Source organism: Eumetopias jubatus, unplaced genomic scaffold, assembly GCF_037043125.1.
Source record: "Eumetopias jubatus isolate StellerSeaLion01/CBP00866 unplaced genomic scaffold, mEumJub1_p1.0 scaffold_14, whole genome shotgun sequence".
In the NCBI taxonomy this organism is placed as follows: Eukaryota; Metazoa; Chordata; class Mammalia; order Carnivora; family Otariidae; genus Eumetopias; species Eumetopias jubatus.
The window spans coordinates 38,026,099-38,045,665 of record NW_028274820.1 but is presented as its reverse complement, the minus strand read 5'-3'; the positions used below and the strand labels follow the sequence as shown (position 1 = coordinate 38,045,665).

Here is a 19,567-nt window from a genome sequence, read left to right as displayed (position 1 = left end):
TGTGTTTCCCCAGTGGTAGATTGGTCAGAAAATGCTGACACAAAAGAGAACCACTCTGGGAATCTGCAAAATTAAGGTTGGTTTGCCAGTATCCAAAATAGCTTTAGCATGGCATCAGTCATTCAAAGGTATTTCAAAGGGATAAAGAACTTTGCAACCACTCATGCAGTCAACCTTTTTGTAGCAAAGGTGAGGAAATTGAGACCTGAAAGTTTAAATGATTTCTGAAGAACACTTGAATAATTATTGACAAAATCAGGATTTAACATAGTGATAACTGATAATGACTACTGTGTAATCATTACATCATATTATTCCCTATAATGAGAGATAAATAGTACTTTAAAAAAAAAAAAATCAGAACCGGGGCACCTGGGTGGCTCAGTCGGTTAAGCGTCTGCCTTCGGCTCAGGTCATGATCCCGGGGTCCTGGGATGGAGCCCTACACTGGGCTCCCTGCTCAGCAGGGAGTCTGCTTCTCCCTCTCCCTCTGCCCCTCCTCCCTCTACCCCTCACCCCGCTTGTGCTCACTCTCTCTCTCTCTCTCTCTCAAATAAATAACTAAAATCTTAAAAAAAAATCAGAACCTTTGAGATTAGGTTATTACTGAGCAAACCATCCATAGCCTTTTCCATTTTATTAATTCCTTGAGAGTAAGAACTGTATCTTATACATTTTTTCTCTCATATTAAATATATTATCTCACAGTATCTCTCAAACAAGAATTTGTTGATTGATTACTTGATTAACTGAATACAGAATTAATATATAATTAGACAATTTTAGCTTATTATAGAGCTAATACTATAGTTACACAACAAGAAACTATTCTGATATAGAAAATTATATGACATACATTTTTTGGGAGGTAATATGAATGATCAAATGCATATATTTTAGAGTTCCAGCTCTGCTATATAAGAACTTTGGACCATGGGAAAATTAATTTTTAAATGTCTCTTCCTTCATCTTATAATGAGAATAATAAATTCTACCTCATGTGGTCACTTTAAAAATTAAATGTAGTTGTCTGTGTAAGTACTTAAAGTGCTTTCATATGGAAAGTAGCCAACAGATGTAGGTGATGATCAGCTGAAAACGGAACACAATCATGTCTAAACCTTAAAGTTTTTAGAATTTAAACCAGGATTTAGACTGAACAAGAAAGACTTTATCTAGCTCAGAAATTTTTTCAATCTCTGTCTTTATTTTCTGAAGAAAGCAATGGGAAATATGTCTTCATCTACAGGCAGTCTTGTGCCATGGACATAGCAAAATGCCACAAGACAATAGCAGTAAGGAAAAACACCATGGGATATCCATGATTAAGTAGTTTATGATGATCAATGAATATTTGTTAATGATAATGAAGATGTATTTTTTCCAAACAGGATTCTAAGCTTGGTTTGCAGGGAAAAGTTTTTTAAATTCTTTAATTGTTAATGTGTCATGAAAATACAGGACACCTCTGTATCTATTTGCACAAATCTGTGCTCCATGTGAAACTATGTATTTTATTAATATTTGCATGACCTACCTTAGTACTGAAAAAAACAGATAATACTCAAAGTATGAGAAAATAATGGCCATAATCTATTTCTAATATGCTTTCAAGTACAATTATGGTTTCAGAAGGATGGTACTTGTCTAACACGATTGCAGATTTATCAATACATTAATTACTCAAAAGCTTAGCATACGTGCTGGAGGGGAGAGGGGTGGAGGGATGGGGTAACTTGGTGATGGACATTGGGGAGGGTATGTGTTGTAATGAGCACTGGGTATTATATAAGACTGATGAATCACTGACTGGTACCCCTGAAACAAATAATACATTGTATGTTAACTAATTGAATTTAAATCTTTAAAAACGTGATGATGAAAAAAAAGCTTAGCATACAGTTATGATGGCAGTGTCTCTAAAATTATATACTAAGTTGCAAGGCTTTTACTATCTCAGATAAGTTCAATCACATTTCAAATAATTTCCATTGTCATGGATATCAGAATAACACATTTTTAGTCTTCACAATTTATTGGGAATCTAAATAAGGACCGATTTGCCCAAGTTTAACTTGAAGACTTTCATGGACAGTAAAATGCTTCTGAGCTCTCCCAAACTTATAACTATGTTGTGATTATTTATACTATCCCTTTGTTTCTTTTTTCTATCAATGCAGATGGACCTTATGGACTTCGAGTTAATTCTGACAAAGGGCTAAAAGTAGGGGAAGTGTTCACTGTTGACATTGGAGAGGCCATCTTGTTTTATTGTTCTGCTGATTCTTATCCCCCCAACACCTACTCCTGGATCCAGAGGACTGACAATACAACATATGTCATCAAGCATGGGCCTCGCTTGGAAGTTGCATCTGAGAAAGTAGGCCAGAAGACAACTGACTATATGTGCTGCGCTTACAACAATGTAACTGGACGGCGAGATGAAGCTCATTTCACAGTCATCATCACTTCTGTAGGTAAGTGTGACATAAAAAGCAAGGATCCCAAGGAAACACAAATGCAAGCTAGCCTTGCTCTAGCCCCATTTTATATCTCTGTGGAAGAGAAAAGTATTGTGGATTGTTGATAAACTCTGAGAAACTCTCTTTCCTGAGTTGATTAATCCATGGCTTCTATAAGTCAAAGAAAGAAAACGCAAAACAGAATGGAGAGAGAATTCAATTGCTAATTGAGGGACTATGAAGAAAAAGAGAATTCAATAAATGACTTAAATATGCATTTATGCTTTCCTGATTTTAAAATCAGGAGTAGAAGAGAAACAGTCTACTCATTTAAACTGGTTTATATCTGCTATTGCATTAGCTCAGGTGAATAAATCTCCATGAGTTGGAAATCTGGTTTTCCTACTATCTAATTAGACTCCTCTTCTCACTGTCCTTCATGGGCCTCCCTTCCTTTTCCATCATTTAAACACCTGAAATCTGGAAGTTCTCAACAGGAGTCTCAACACCTTGGAAACTATAACATTTTGTAGGTCTTTGAAATTGGACATTCTCTAGAAATCATCTGATTTTTATAGAAAGCTCATCAATCTGCAAAAGTTAAGTATCACTACCTAAAAATGTGTGTCCACCAAATTCTCATCCTTTTGAGCCTTCTCTTCTCTCTCTCTAGTATAATTTTACTTTCCTATGTAATTTCATTCACTCCCATGGTTTCATGTAACACTGGTACATCCCAAATCCATGTCTTTAAAGCTCGAAAAGTGTACACCCAGTTGCCTTCTGGGTGTCTCCAAGTGGAAATGCCAGAGGCAGCATGTAAGTCAAACATACCAAAACTGAACCGTCCTCTTTCCCCCCAAATTACTATTCTTTCTGTATTCCCTATTTAAGTAAATGGCCTTACTCTCTACCAACCTGAATCAGGTAGCTAAATGCCACTCCAGACCCCTTTCTCTTGCTTATTGCCCTGTCCAACATCCAGTCCCCAAGTTTATCCATTCTCCTTCCTTCCTACCTCTCAAACCCATTTCTCTTCTCCTTCTTTCTTAAATTTCTTCTCCTCCCCTTCCCCTTCTGCCTCCCCCTGTCCCCCTCCCCCTCCCCCCATCCTCCTCCTCACCCCGTCTTCCACCTTGTCCTCATCCTCCACCTTTTTCCCCTTTGGCTTCTTGCTGTACTACCAGTACTTCTGCTGATATTGAGTCTTTCCTGGACTTAGCTTTGCATACAAAGACAAGTCAGTATGCACCTGGGGAACACCTGAAAGCAGGTTTGGAGCTGTGGCTAGGGTGCCTATTAGTGGTGTAGGGACAAATATGCAAAAGGGTACCACACATCCATACTTTCTCCTTTGATAACTTCTCTTTCTCTGCCTTTATAGGCCTAGTGCCTAGATTAGGGCCCATAGTATAGAAAGAGTCAATACGTTTTTTTGAATAAATGAAGCAAGAATATAATCCTTGTAATTCTTAGGCTAAATTTTTCAATATGTGGCCCATGGGCCATGTGCATCAAAATCACCTGGGGAGGTCTACTAATGTATTTTCATTAAGATACCTCAGACCTATTGGGTCAGGATCTTGAAGGTAGGATCTAGGAATCTGAATATTTAACAGGCATGTGTGGTAATTATGTGTTAAAGGTGTTTTGTTTTTTTTCTCCTCTGTAGTCTTTTGAACTTATTAAAAAGCCACCAAGAATTGTAAGACTATAACAAATTATAAACTGATGAAGACATATATAGTGGATAGAATCCTCCCAGGATTCCTTAAAATTGAGAGTATTCATGTTTGTGAAATCATCTGAATATACTGGAATTTATATACTGGCATGGTGAGGTTTTGTTTTTTTATATGAAGAAAATACCACACTCTAGAAAAGTGCTATCCAGGGGCGCCTGGGTGGCTCAGTCAGTTAAGCATCTGCCTTTGGCTCAGGTCACAATCCCAGGGTCCTGGGATCAAGCCCTGTATTGTGTTCCCTGCAAATCTGGGAGCCTGCTTCTCCTTCTCCCTCTGCCCCTCAGTCGTGCTCGCTCATTCTCTTTCTCTCTCTCTCTTTCTCAAATAAATAAAATCTTAAAAAAAGAAAAGTGCTATCCAATAGAACTTTTTTCAGTGAAGGAAATATTTGATATCTGCTCTAGCCAATATGGTAGCCACTACCTTCATCCGGCTTTTGAGCACTTAAATTTAGTTATGCAACTGAGGGACTAAATTTATTTTATTAATTTTAATTTTAATTAAAATTTTAATTAAATAGCCACATGTGTCTGGTAGCTACCATATTGGACAGTGCATCTCTAGAATTTATACTGAATTATGTGTCATTTGTGCAGTAGATAATGTATTTCCCTTATTGCTCTCCAAAGCATATATGTGTGTAGGGTGCTATAAATCAGACACTCATTTATTCATTATTTAACACCTATTATGGGCCAAATACTGGGATAAGCATTGAGAATGCCACGTGAAAAAAAAATTCCTGCTAACAAAATGATCACAACCTAATATGGGTAGTAGGCATGTAAACAGCTAAGGTGCATCCTTCACTTTCTATTTTACTAAAATTTTAATTGGCTTAACCAGCTTTTTACCTCAGTGGTTAACCAAAACATAATTTTAAAGCAAGCCATAATTAAGCATATAAAGTCATTTAGTAGCAATCTGGTTGTCATGTTAGACTTGTTCCTCATGCTCATTGCAAGTGAAAACATCACTATAATATGTACTTGTATATCCCATTGAAACCTTTCACACTGCCTGAAATTTCCCCATTAATATTTAGCCAAAGTATTTTCATAATATCAGAAGCCCCCAATATTTGATTAAGATCTTATTACCAAGGCCCAAAGACACTACAGTCTTTATATCAAATAATTGTCTTTTACAAAATATAAAAAAACCTGTTTGACCTGTACAAAGACCAGGTATTTGCTATTATAGTAAATAAGAAGAGCAGGTGCTTAATTTTCAGAGGGATTCAGAGTTGTCAACATTAGTGACCTCTTTGTGGTTTTTAGAGCTATTTTTCAACCCCCATATGTCCACAGAACTTTATTATTTTTATTTTTTTTTTAAGATTTTATTTATTTGACAGAGACACAGCGTGAGAGGGAACACAAGCAGGGGGAGAGGGAGAGGGAGAAGCAGGCTTCCCGCTGAGCAGGAAGCCCGATGTGGGGCTCAATCCCAGGACCCTGGGATCATATCCTGAGCTGAAGGCAGATGCTTAACAACTGAGCCATCCAGGTGCCCCCTCCACAGACCTTTAACTCAAACAGCAGCAAATGGCAAAGTAAATGAATAGTATGTCTTAAGTATCTGATTTTTTTTAATTTTCCAAATTAATGAATCTCTGCAATGGAGATTAAGTGTACGCTAACTTACAGTGAAAAAATGAACATCACCAATTGAGCACTGATTGACCAACCACTCTGATAAGCAAGCAATCTATATTAAGATCAGTGAAATGGGGCACCTGCCTCCCTTGACAATCTTGATTGAGAATATCAACAAGACTATGGTCTTTCTAAAACATAGATTGCATATACAGGATACTGTGTATTTTCTCATCACCTTAACTAATTTTGTGCTGTATACAAAGAGATACTCTCATTTGTCCATGACATGTGTATGTTTTCATATTAATGGGAAATTATGAAGCCTGTAACTAAAAATCATACCTAGAATATAAGTTTCAAGGAAAGACTAGCAATTAAAATAATCAGTTACCACTTGTATTTTGAAAAAAATCAATGATTTTGTTTCTTTGATTTAGGACTTCCTTGAGTGCAGGTGTCCATGCTTTTTTTTTTTTTAAGATTTTATTTATTTATTTGAGAGAGAGAGAATGAGAGACAGAGAGCATGAGAGGGAAGAGGGTCAGAGGGAGAAGCAGACCCCCCGCTGAGCAGGGAGCCCCATGCAGGACTCGATCCCGGGACTCCAAGATCATGACCTGAGCCGAAGGCAGTCGCTCAACCAACTGAGCCACCCAGGCGCCCAGGTGTCCATGCTTTAAATTTTAATGGGGTCTAAATCACTACTGTAACATGCAATATATAGAAAATGAAAATGTTTATGATCAGAATTCAAGTGTTCACATTTAGTGAAGACGTTCAAATATATAAATTATTGGAGTTCCCAAGAGCCACATGGCTGTAGTTTGAGATTTAGATATAATAGCAATGTCTCAAGTTTGCAGGTGATCCTGAAAAATCTATCATTTTTTATATTTATTTCTATTGTATATCTTTTCATATAGAAGAGAAAAAGAAAGTGACCCAAAGCAGGAAAATGAATTGACTAATTTCTTCTATCTAGAAGTTTCTCCTGTTTAAGATCTTAAGGAGATGTATTTCACTTTGGGCCACTGGAGAAAACAGCTGAGAAAGAACTACAGCCCTGACATCCAGACCCTAAGACCGTAGGTGACATCCCCATGAGCATCTAGCACAGAATAACTGTGTCTATCAGGTGGGGCCATGGAGAAGTATGGAAATAGCACACCCCCCAATATGGTGCTTTCATCTCCATAGGGACATGAATCAGCTACCATAATCAGCAAACAGATTGGATGGGAGAGATCTCAGAACTCCATTCTGATCTAGGAATAAAAATGGAGACCGTGGGGGGCACCTGGGTGGCTCAGTCGTTAAGCGTCTGCCTTCAGCTCAGGTCATGATCCCAGGGTCCTGGAATCGAGCCCTGCATCAGGCTCCCTGCTCTGCCGGAAGCCTGTGTCTCCCTCTCCCACTCCCCCTGCTTGTGTTCCCTCTCTCGCTGTGTCTCTCTCTGTCAAATAAATAAATAAAATCTTTTAAAAAAGAAAAGAAAGAAAAGAAAGAAACGAAGAAAAAGAAAGAGAGAAAGAAAGGGAGAAAGAAAGAAAGGAAGGCAGACTGGTAGCATATGGCTGTCCTGTTCTGGGTGCAGTCTCTCAAACAGCAGGACTGTGATACCATGGATACCACACCTCTTGCCTATATTTGCACTTAATATATTATTTCATTTTATTTGTTTGCCTAAGGAGGGGGCACATAGCATTTGCACTAGGGCTTTGGTAAATGAGTCAGTCATATTTAAATAATGAAGAGAATGGCATGCTATGAGCTAAACAGTAGAAAACTCTCTGAAAGAAAGAATGGGGCTCCTGCGAGTGTCCAGAACTGCGTTCAGAATTCCTATACATTCTCTGTAGCAATAGGATCAGAATTTCCCTGCTGCCTTATTTTCAAGTTGGGTTCTAGAAGTCCATCTCTCCAAAATACACTTACCTAGAGCTGAGACTGCAGCAACTGTGCCCCTTGATTTGATCCTTGACATATTTGGCATTTTTTATTTTGTGAAAGGGAGCAAATTTCATGTTCTGAGACAGAGAATCAATGTTGAGAGGAGAGACTCAGAATGCTCTAGAAAGAAGGGGGCCTAACGGGGAAGATCATTTGTTCTGAGAATAAAGACTATCTCTATTTCTCATTCTCCAGGGAAAGGATGCTTGGCCTTCACCATAGCCAAGGTTTTGGGGTACAGACAGTGGTCGCTACAAGGTGGTTCTCTGATGTAGGGCTAACAGGGGCGGAGGGGAAAGGAAGCAAGAGAGCAATAAGAAAGGAGTCTGAAGAGATAAGGAAGTAGGGGTGCCTGGATGGCTCAGTCGATGGAGCGTGCAGCTCTTGATCTCAGGGTTGTGGCTTCAAGCCCCATGTTGGGTGTGGAGGCTACTTAAAAATTAACTAATTAACTAATTAAAGAGATAAGAAAGTAATGGTAAAAGGAATAAGTGGGATCCTCTGTAGGATGAAATGTGTAAATTCAGTCATTTTAAGAAACAAATCAAAAGGGACAAAAAGTTAAAAATGAAGGAGAGGCAAGATGTCTTATTTAAATGTAAGATGGCCAGCACCTGGGTGGCTCAGTCATTAAGTGTCTGCCTTCAGCTCAGGTCATGATCCCAGGGTGCTAGGATGGAGCCCCACGTCTGGCTCCTGGCTCAGCAGGGAACCTGCTTCTCCCTCTGCCTCTCCCCCTGCTCCTGCTCTCTCTCCCTCTCTCTCCTTATCTCTGTGTCTCGAATGAATAAATAAAATCTTTAAAAAAATAAATAAATAAATGTAAGATGGCCAATCATTGCATGTTAAACCAACTTTTGGTTGGTTTCAGAATCACAAGTGCCTGGCAAAGAGCTGATGTATGCAAGAGTGTAACTTCACCATTAGAATGAGAAGTACTTGGAAGTAATAATTATTAGCATATTTTCAAGCTTAAGGGGGGAAAAAACTGAGACTATACTAAAATGTTTTTCTGCAGTTTTTCTCATGGTAAAGCACATAGCAGAAACTTGACAAGAATAAATTAGCATTCAATACTTTTTTGAGGGGTTAGGGGAGTTTTGGTGAAGGCAGTCCAGCTATGAAGAAGTGAAAGAGCTGAAACACATCAAGTCTCGTGTTAGAAAAGATTAGAGGTAAAACTGGATACCTGCATTACAAAACCATTCTTTGGCTATGGATTAACAGGAAAAAATTGAACTTGCAGTAGGAAAAAACCTATGTTCCAGTCTTAGTTCTATGACTTACTGAATATGGCAAATATTTTAGTTTCTCTGAGACTATTTCTTTGTACCTATAAATGGTACTTTAATTTTTTTAATTATTTACATTATTACTGACATGATACATCTATACCAAATAAATGGGAAACACACACTCTCCCCCGTCTCTCTTTCTCTCTCTCTCTATATATATACATACATACATTCACACACAAAAGAAATAATATATAATATATAGGTGCAGTAATGTCCCCAGATAAAGCATAAACAACTCAAACTATATAGTAATTTATTATTGATCTTTAATAAAAATATTTAAAATATGTCTTTTATTTAGGACTGGAGAAGCTTGCACAAAAAGGGAAATCATTGTCCCCTTTAGCAAGTATAACTGGAATATCACTCTTTTTGATTATATCCATGTGTCTTCTCTTCCTATGGAAAAAATATCAACCCTACAAAGGTAGGTTAAAATTAGAAAGAAAGTTTACAAATTGTTTTATTTGTGTACTAAAAAGTACCTTACTATGGTTTTTTTCCTCTTGGTTTTAGTTATAAAACAGAAGCTAGGAGGCAGGTAATATGTATGTTCCTACAAAAATAATTTTTTCCTGAATTCTTTTTCCTCAATTATCATCACTGACAGAAATACCCATTTTTTTTTTCAGGCCAGAAACAGAATACAGGAAAGCTCAAACATTTTCAGGTAATGGCCATGCTGAAAGGGACTAATATCAATGTTAATGTATATGAATTAATATTGTTGATATTAATTATTATATATAATGTACTATTGATATAATAGAATTCCCATAAGCTAATATTGATATAATACTAACAGTCCTTTACCTTTGAATAGTGCCTTCACTTTACAAAGTGCTATCCCTTGTATTGGTTTTATCTAAGTCATGCGAGTATATAAAATAAGCCTGAAAGGCACTCAACTCCATCTTATAGGCAAGAGAACCAAGGGTTGGAGATTAAGTCACTTGCCCACCGTCACTGAGTTCTTTTGAATCCTAATCCACTGATCCTTGTATTATTTTGAAAATGCCCAGGACCTTCTCAATTTAGTCTTTCCTAAAGCAGATACAATGCTGGCAGCTCCATCCCAGGGAGAAAAGGAAAGGGAGGTTTGACAGCTTTGCTGCTTCTTTGTCCCCAGATTGCCCCTCATTGCCATTCACTACTGACTCCCTACAGAGTTGTTACAAGCTAACAATGGGGCTTTAACTCAGGCCTTGGAGTCACATGGAGCTGGGTTTCAGTGCCATATATGCCACTTTTTTCCAGTGTCACCTTGAGAAAATTAATTAATTTTCTTGACCTCAACTTCCTCATCTATATAATAGAGATAATAACACACACACACCAGGGTTGCTATGAGAATTAAATACAATGATGTAGGTGGAGTGCCTAATATGCCTGGATGCTTAGTGAATGTGGGTCTGCTTCCTCTTATCAAGCCCCAGAGACCATCTGGTTCCTCCCAACCACCCCATTCACATCATTTTACAGATGATAGTTTGGGTGATTTTGATACTGCCTTGTATTATATTTTGGACACATGGGCAGCTATATTTAATCATGTATTCTTATTAGTTCTGATGGTCTCTGTTTTAAATTTGGCAGGGTGCAGTACATATTATGTGTAGATTAAGAAATGCTGTGACTCCCAGGCTGAAGCCTTGGTGTGCTCTTTGGTAACTCAGAGTTACAAAGGACAAGCCTGCCCACACATGTTCATTTGAATATAGAATACACCTTCCCACATCAGGCTTTAAGAATAATTGTCCCAATTTAGTTTCAATTCTCAGCTTCTGAAGGAGTGATTTCCAACACTGCTTAGTGACAATATGACTATAGGGAATTAGGAAATGTTAAATTGGTTTTATACACATACCACTTGAAGCAAACAGTAAAGATAAGTTTTACAAAGGCTTAAAAAAAAACTACAGTAGCAGTTCGAGGCATTTGATTTGTAAGTAGTGTTTGTTTTACATTTCAGGCCATGAAGATGCTCTGGATGACTTTGGAATATATGAATTTGTTGCTTTTCCAGATGCTTCTGGTGTTCCCAGGGTTGGTTTCCCTAGTGGCTGATTAACCAGAGGTGTAAGCAGCATTCAGTTAAGCACTCAGGCAGTGTGGTCAAATGGCTGTGCTACCCTCAGCAGAGTTTACTCGCTTTGTAGTGAATGATGTTGCCGGATCTGAGGACCTAAAGCATCTTTCTTGGCCTTTATAAGTAAGGCTAACACGAATTAGGAAGTTACACTAATTCGTAAATGTTCTTTACCTGGTAAGCTCAGCGAAGAGAGAACTAACTAGGTTGAAGTTCAAGAGAACTTAACAAATAGGGGATCAGGGGACCCTGATTTAAATCATTCTGCATCACCTTGATAGCTACAGCCTGTCACTTCACTGAACTCTCTCTCTCTCTGTTCCTCACTTTCCCTTCCCTTCCCCTCATAACTTGCAAAGACAATTGATCATACCCTTACTCATACCCTTATGCTCTTCAGAAGAAAGGTACCATATAAACCTGAAGTATGCAAGTACACATCTTTATTTTTTATCTTAAAGGTGCCTGAGATGTGAGAAGGGGAGCCTTTACACCATAGAAATATTTTTTCAGTTTGTAAAGACAAGGTCTTTTAAAACAATCTGTTTTGTTTAACAGACTTAAAGAATGTTCTCTGAGCTAATAAGCTCGTTAGCATTTTTATAGATTTCTGTAGGGCCAGTCTTACCTCTGCTTTCTTGTTCCCCTATGATAGTTTACTTAGGGAAGGGGCCATAAACAGTCTACTTGCTTCAGAGCATTTTCATTTCCTTTTTTTTTAAGAACTATTTGTCATTAGGGATTGGTTACCTCACCTGTCTGTTCAGTGAATTCTATCAATGCATAAGGTTCATATAGTAATTTTCCTAGCCACAGACTTGACTTTACAAATGCTATGTGAGTAATAGAGGGAGACTGATTTGTATTTCATCCTCCTAAGGGCACGTTGGTAGCACCATGATCACAGATGAAGGGCAGAACTGCATTGCAAAGCTTTGCACTACCCTATTCAGTCTCAGACAGCACTGGCTCACCTTTCACTTCTACAATGAAAAAGACAAAAATAAATATTTGTAGATCAATTATTTCAAACAGCTTCTCACCACAGCAGAAAGCCCCTTGTCAGGTGTGGCTTTTAAATAGGAGAGCAGGAAACTGAAGAGCTGGTAAGACTTAGAATTGAATTTTTGAATCTGGGGAGTTTGTTTATAATAATGCAGTTTTTATTCCTAGGAATTCATGAGAAAGGAGTGAGATCTATGTAAGAAACTTTAAATTTAACCTTGTGATTAATTAGTATTCAGTTTGAAGATGTTATTGGGAAGACCTGTATGCTCAAAATGCTATAATCCTCAAGAACTTGGGGCATGGAAATGAGCGCTTTGATTACATATCAGAAGCCGCCCTTATTTCTGTTATAAGTAGAATAACTTAATTTGGAGCCATGCCCATCTTCAAAGCTGAAAATTCCTGAGGAGTCAGCTAAGGTTCTTCATTGGTGGTACAAGGTGCTTTGAGAAGTGAGAAATCAACACCAATAATGGAAGGAAAAGGATGAGGAACAGGACATGTGTAGGAGAATCTGCATTAGAAGAAGCCAGCGTGGCAGTTACATGTGAAGATTAGCAGCCAAATGCAATGGCTTTGAGAAGAAAAGGAAAAATAATAATAAGGCCAAGATCTCAAAGTTGAAGTTAAGAAGGGAAATAAATTACTAACCTTTTGAATTTTTAAAAATAAGAATCATCTCTCAGCTTGTGGTACATGGGCATGTGGAATCTTCCTCCTGTCTACTTGCTGTAGATTTTACTGTCCATTTAGCTCCTCTTTGGGGTATTGGACAGAAAGCTATGGCATAAAATGAACAAATTTATTACTTGTTACCAGTTGATATGAGCTTAGGTGAATAAGTTAAGTTATTACCTATAGATTGCTTTTATCATAGCCCCCAAGCACCCCATACCAAAAAAACTCAAGAGTTGATCTCAAGTACATTTGACCCTGGAACAACATGGGGGTTAGGAGTGCCAAGGCTACCCAATCAAAAATCTGCCTATAACTTTGGCTCCCCAAAAACTTAACTACTAGTAGCCTACTTTGACCAAAGTCTTAGCAATAATATCAACAGTCAGTTAATGCCTATTTGTATTATATATTGTATTCTTACAATAAAGTAAGCTAGAGAAAAGAAAATGCTAAGAAAAGCATAAGGAAGAGAAAATACATATACAGTATTGTCCTGTATTTACTGAAAAATATCCATGTATAAGTGGACCTGCGCAGTTCAAACCCAATTTGTTCAAGGGCCAACTGTACAAATGGTAAACCAAGATCTCCTTGGCACAAAAATGATAGGATGAATCACATATCCTAGGGCTGCACGTGAGAACTTAGGCAAGTGGAATGGAAACTGTTTCCAAAGAAAACACAGAGCTAAGATGTTCCAATGCAACATAGCAGATTAAATTGGAGTGAGATAACAAACTCTTCAGATGATTTATCAAGGGCAAAGAGTCCTCTAGGTGACACTCTGTAAATACAAAGGACTGAAAGTGATCCATTGGAAGTGTGATGAAAATTGGAAGAGCTTGGGATGAGGAGGGGAACCAGACTTTAGCTAACTAATTGGAAGGCAATGTTTACAAGAAGAAAATCATCAGATACAAGGAAGGGGAGTTAATAAAACATGAATGCCAGTTTCAGCAAAATACATGTTGGTTTTTACCAGGCAGAAATATACTGCAGTGCTTCCCACATTCTTCCAAGCCTTTAGTTAGAGCCCATCCATGACTGCTTTCAAACCAAAACATCCCCCTTTGTGTGTTCTGTATTTCTTGGTACTGTCTGTATTAACCTGCAGTGTGATGAGGGCTTTTGTCTACACACTATTCTTTCTTTTCAACTATCCTTGCACGTGGAACTGGGAAACAGTGTCAAAAAGCTAATTGAGATGTAATATAAAAGATAATCGTATATGCTCTCTGATTCTAAGCTGTCCTGATATCTTCTCTTTTGCTATTTTTTTCTTTCTATTATATTTCCTTTACAGTACTGCCAGCTTTTTTCTTAAATGAAGAAAAAAAAGTGATAGCGTTGTTAGGCTGTCCCTCTTCTGACTGCATAGTGATGCTGCTGCATAAACTACCATAGGGTGAGTGCAGGGAACTATGGCAAGGAGAAGATGGACATTGTAGGGAAGATAAACAGATCTAATCCTCTCATCATCACTGCTTCCAGTTGTTTTCAACTATGCAACAGAGTAGACATACTATTTACTAGTCTGCTAATTTTTTTTTTAATATGCCACATTTTCTAGATGCCAAGTAGGTCTGCTCCAACCTCTGATGGTGTATCAGGACAAGATTTGCACAGTACAATTTACGAAGTCATTCAGCACATACCTGCCCAACAGCAAGACCGTCCAGAGTAAGTATGAACTTGCATTTGGTGATGCTCCTTTGGAGGAGCTGAGTGTTCAGCCCCTGCTTTGCCCAGAATTTACTGAAAGGCTCAGAAGAAAAATATTAAAACAGGAAGTTATAGCTTCTGTACATTTGAACACACTTCCCCACTGGAAAATAATTTTGGGGAAAAAAATAGACACACAAGTATCTTCTAGGGTTGTGCACTTGGGCCAGTGGACTAGATGCAGAGCTCAGGAATCCAGCATTTCCCTCCAATGAGTCTGAGTATGAAAGATTTTCAGGCCAGTTCTCAAGCCTGATAATCTTGGTTATCTTGACAATTTTCCAATGACTGTGGTGATTTTAGAGCCAGTGATCTGTCACCATCAAATGTCCAACCTCTTACAGATTCAAAGCAGTCTACTCTCAAGTGAACAGAATCACAGCATGGACTGGCCTCACATCCAGAGATGGTAAAATCTGAGCTGAAGCCAAAGCCAGGAAACTACTTATCCAGTTAACCTCAGGGCTGACACTAAGGAGTTGCCCTCCCTTCCCTGGCCACCACAGAGAAACTAAGCCTACAGCCTTTTGAAATAATGAAATGAACTTCCCCTTTTTGTGCTATAGCTGCCTGCAGGCATAACTGCCACAAATCATCTTCCATCATTTCTTTGTCATTTATTGACTTTGAGAAGAACATCAATAACCACACACAGGAACTTCCCCGCTGGCAAAAGAAACAGTTCTAGAGAAGTAATTCATGCAAACTTCTGGATAAATACCAAAAATAACAGCTAGCAGTGGATGAATGCATGGGAAATCATCTTAGGGGGAGGAGACCCAGTCCTGGGGGAGACTATGCAGTCATTTAAGGGCTAAGTGGCAGGACACCTCACAGGACCCCATCAGTGCATTGCTTCTTGACCCAGGGAGCCTGGAGAAAAGGGAGTCAGGTAAATTAGGAGCAGACCCTGACAGACTAGGAATTTCTGGCTTGAAATGAAAATGTTTTAAAGAAATATATTATTGGGCACCTGGGTGGCTGAGTCGGTTTAGTGTCCTACTCTTGATTACATCTCAGGTCATGATCTCAGGGTCCTAGGAAGGAGCCCCAGGTAGGGCTCCCTGCTCAGCGCCTCCGAGAATGCTTTCCCTCTCCTTCTCGCTTTGCCCCTCTCCCCCTTGCACCACTATCTCTCAAAAAAATAAATAAAATCTTAAAAGAATTATTTAAATGCTGTATTTAAAAAATCAGAACACAAGAGTGAAATATTATTCCATGACAGTTAAAAAGAAAAAAAAAAAAACCTCTCTGACTCTCTTTACTTCTGGAATAGAAAATTAAGGGATTTTTGTTGTTATTGTTGTTGTTAAATGTAAGGAATAGAAGGAATTTTGAGAGTATGTCTGCTTCCCAATTTTAAGATTATATCCAATTAGGAATTTTATCCTATTTAAGTTCATGTGTTTTTCTATTTGTCATTTATTCTGCATTATCTTTTTTTTAATTTAGAATGCAAACAAACCAAATGAAAACTTGAGGTTTATCTTTTAAAGCTCCCAATGATAAAACAAATGTTGATTTATTTATAAAGCAGTAGAATATGGCAGCTGTTATTTCAGAACACAAAATAAAGTGATCAGGTTGGTTTTGCATTTAAAAAAAACACGCTTCTCTAAGTTAAAGAAGAAAATCACCCTCTGAAACTAGACTGCTTTCAGATATGAGCAATATCTTTAGAGTTTCTTGGGAATATAAAACTTTATTTTAGAAATAAACTCAGAAGGTTGAAAATAAAGCAGAAATGTTCTTTTTCAAGCACATAATGGACTATTCAAACTGCTATTGAGGACATGTTCCCTCGAGGGGCAGCAACCTGAGAACCCCAGTTCACACCACCAGTCCTCTGTCTCCATTGCGTTGGCTCACCTCCTTCCCTGTCCTCCTACTCTTTCTTTGCTTCCCTTCCTGTGTCTTTGTCTTCCAAGGACTCTCTCTTCCTTTACCTCCATCCTTCAATATCTGCCCTCTCTGAATACTCCCTTCTTTTTTCTTCTCTCTCTGGAAGACTGTCTCCCTTCTCTCTAAAATCTCTTAAAATTTTCCTTTTTACACTTATTTTATTTACAGTCAATTTACAAACATTTCCAGAACATTATCTTCTAGGGATAGAGATTATGTAAGGCTAAGTCTTTTAAGGATTCCGTAGTTTAGTAGGCTCTTGTTTGCGTATTGTACCTAAAGACTAGTGGTCCTTAGTAGAATAAATATTCCTCAATAATTAAATATTCCCTAAACATGCAGAGGGCATTTTTCTCTCCTGATTGCCTATGGCTTTATTCTTTAAGTTCAACTAAACTCAAAGATCCATTTTATGAATAATGCAATATTACAGGTGGCTGGTGAATTTCTCTCCTCCCCCGCTTCCCAAAGTGAATGTGCAAGCTCTGGGTAAAGAATAATAACTTTCTGCTTTCTTGTACCTCTGTTTGACAGTTGCTTCTGAGAGAGGAAAGACAGCAAAAAAATTCTTTTCTTTGGCTCTTAGACTATTCTAACAGTGTTGTTTTCATTACTGTATGTGTCTGTTACCTAAGTGGACTGGTGTTTAACAAATTGGTAAGTTGACCTGTTTTCATATTTTAGTACTCAGCCCAGTTATTTGGTTATTGAACTTATGGCTACATTTATTTAAATGCTATCTGTTGACCTCATTAAATGCTCCTGGCACAGTTTGTTTTGAACCCGTGACTGGCTGTTAGTATCTTAAAATCGGGACATTTGAGTAAGTAAACCCTTACTTTCAAAAGGAAATTATCTACAGAATTTAGTGATTGCTTATTTACACTTATTGGTTTATAAATGTAATTTTCTTGATCTAGTTCAAAACACTCCTATTATTTGCAGCTATTGAAAGGAATAAAAAATTTAAGGTTCTTCTACCTGTGGAACTGGAAATCTGTAGAGTATTTTACATATCTTGTAACATCTTTTTGCCAGGTGAGCATTCATGGGTAAAGCAGTGCATTGGAGTGAAATAATGAAGGAACATTTTGAGGAAAAACAGTGGAAATGTATATTCATCTGGAATCAGTGAAGAAATCAAGCCCAATACCTCTTGCTCATTACTCCTTTTAAATGCAGAATAGAGTCATTTATAAAAATTGTACTGAAGATTTTCCAGCATACACACAATGCATTGTGTTATAGAGGAACATGGTGGGGAAGTAGTCCTCAGTGTACAATCTTTATCACAGTGACTGAGAGGGGGAAAAAAAGATGGGACTTTCCAATTACTCCTATCATATCAAATTTCTCTAAGAAGCTCAATTAGTTCTAATCTATACTTTCACTTTCATCAATATTGACTATCCTATCTAATTTACGAATGTGGAAACTTTATATTTGTAAAATTTCTGGTAGGCTTTGTTTTATTAATTCTCATTATTGTTAAATTACTATATTAATTTTTAAATTTTATTCCCAAACTTACTTCCTGCTATTTGTACCACACAATAAGGATGGCTCTCACAACAGCAAGACTTGCCTTCTCCTAGGTTGTCAGTTACCAATGGCTTTTTTGAAAAGACATAAAATACTGAAGGAAATGACATATTAAAGTCTTATTTTTATTTTTGTTCAAGGAAAGATGGATTGAAATAAATTATTCTGGTTTTGCTTTTATATGACCCTGACTCTTTGTCTTGTAGGGCAAAAATTTTACATAAAAGTCCGATTGTACAATTAGATTTTTTATCCTTACTTCCCAGTGTGCAATAAAGTAGATTATAGAGAACTACTAAAATAAGAATCTTGCTCTTTCATGGCTATTTTTCTTTTCAGGCTTGAAATTTTTACTTGATTGAATTGCTGATTCTGGGAAAGGTCTCCCTTCTTGTATATTGCTGTATTTAAAAAATCAGTAGACCAAGTGGTAGAATTAGAAAACACCATTTTACAACCTCCAGGTGAAATAACTGATTCACATCACAATCATCATTAGCCAAGACTGCTAGATAAATGGTACCAGATAAAACCAAATGACCAAGGATCAGGTTGCAGAAACTCTGTGAAGGGAAGGTGGTCTGAGACCTAGAGAGAAGCAGGTATATGAAGTAGCACAGAGGCAACTGTGCAGGACGCAAGAGGCCCAGGAAGTGGGCACAGAAAGGTCATCTGAGTGTTGTAGGTCTTGAAGACGAAAGATGAATATTTATGTGTAATGACATTGGCTACAAACACTCTGACCTGACAATGCCACACTTTAAGATTTCATTCTGGCCAAATAAAGGTAGAAACAACCCAAATATTCAACAATAGGGAATTTTTAAGTGACATTAGATCCATACAATGGTTCACACTGCAACTATTAAAAAGAAGATATACACCTGTATTTACTGACTTTAAACTATGTCTCATGAGCTATTATTTTATACACAAGAAAGAAATGACAAGAATAGCATTTCTTTTTCAAAGTGTTTCAAAGGAACCACTGTATTTACACTGTACTTCCCGCCTTTTCATAGAAGCACGTGGTGAAAGGAAAATTAAGACTAAGTCCCACAACCCCTTTCTGGTCTTCTTTCTCTACCACCTCATGTATTTCTCTGCTGGAAAAGTCCACCAGTCCTACCACAAACATTTTCTTTTGCATTTGGTATAATATATATTCATATATATGTGATATATGATTATATAATTAGATTATATAATATAATTAGATTATATAGAGATCTTATATATATGTATTATCAGAAAAGGAATTAATGCCCACTGTAAATAAATACATAATATATATACATACATACTTGGAAATGCAGATGGCTAACCATAAGATAATTAAAATCACCTGTAGAGAGTAGATCTTAGTCTCACAACAGCAAAAAAGAAAATTGCAATCATGTGAGGTGATGATTGTGTTAACTAACCTTATTGTGGTAAATTATTTCACAGTATGTTCATGTACCAAATCATCACACCTTAAACTTACACCACAATGTTATATGTCAATTATATTGCAATAAGGCTAGAAAAATAATATAAAATCACTTGTATTCTCACCTCTCAGAAATAA

At 37.4% G+C, this 19,567-nt stretch overlaps 1 protein-coding gene across 2 annotated transcripts in view; it reads left to right on the top strand.

The window, feature by feature from the left end:
* Window positions 1-18,157, top strand: part of HEPACAM2 (HEPACAM family member 2) — a 30,427-nt gene extending 12,270 nt beyond the window's left edge. Inside the window, exons 3-9 of one of the 2 annotated variants that reach the window (XM_028118058.2) lie at window positions 2,181-2,477; window positions 9,358-9,483; window positions 9,573-9,597; window positions 9,689-9,726; window positions 11,029-11,102; window positions 14,402-14,511; window positions 17,494-18,157. In XM_028118058.2, the coding sequence (XP_027973859.2) occupies window positions 2,181-2,477; window positions 9,358-9,483; window positions 9,573-9,597; window positions 9,689-9,726; window positions 11,029-11,102; window positions 14,402-14,511; window positions 17,494-17,497 (674 nt within the window). In that variant the 3' untranslated portion in view covers window positions 17,498-18,157. Of the gene's footprint in view, window positions 1-2,180; window positions 2,478-9,357; window positions 9,484-9,572; window positions 9,598-9,688; window positions 9,727-11,028; window positions 11,103-14,401; window positions 14,596-17,493 lie in introns of those variants that run through there. The other variant, XM_028118048.2, reaches the window with a different exon arrangement.
* Window positions 18,158-19,567: the final 1,410 nt, after the last annotated feature.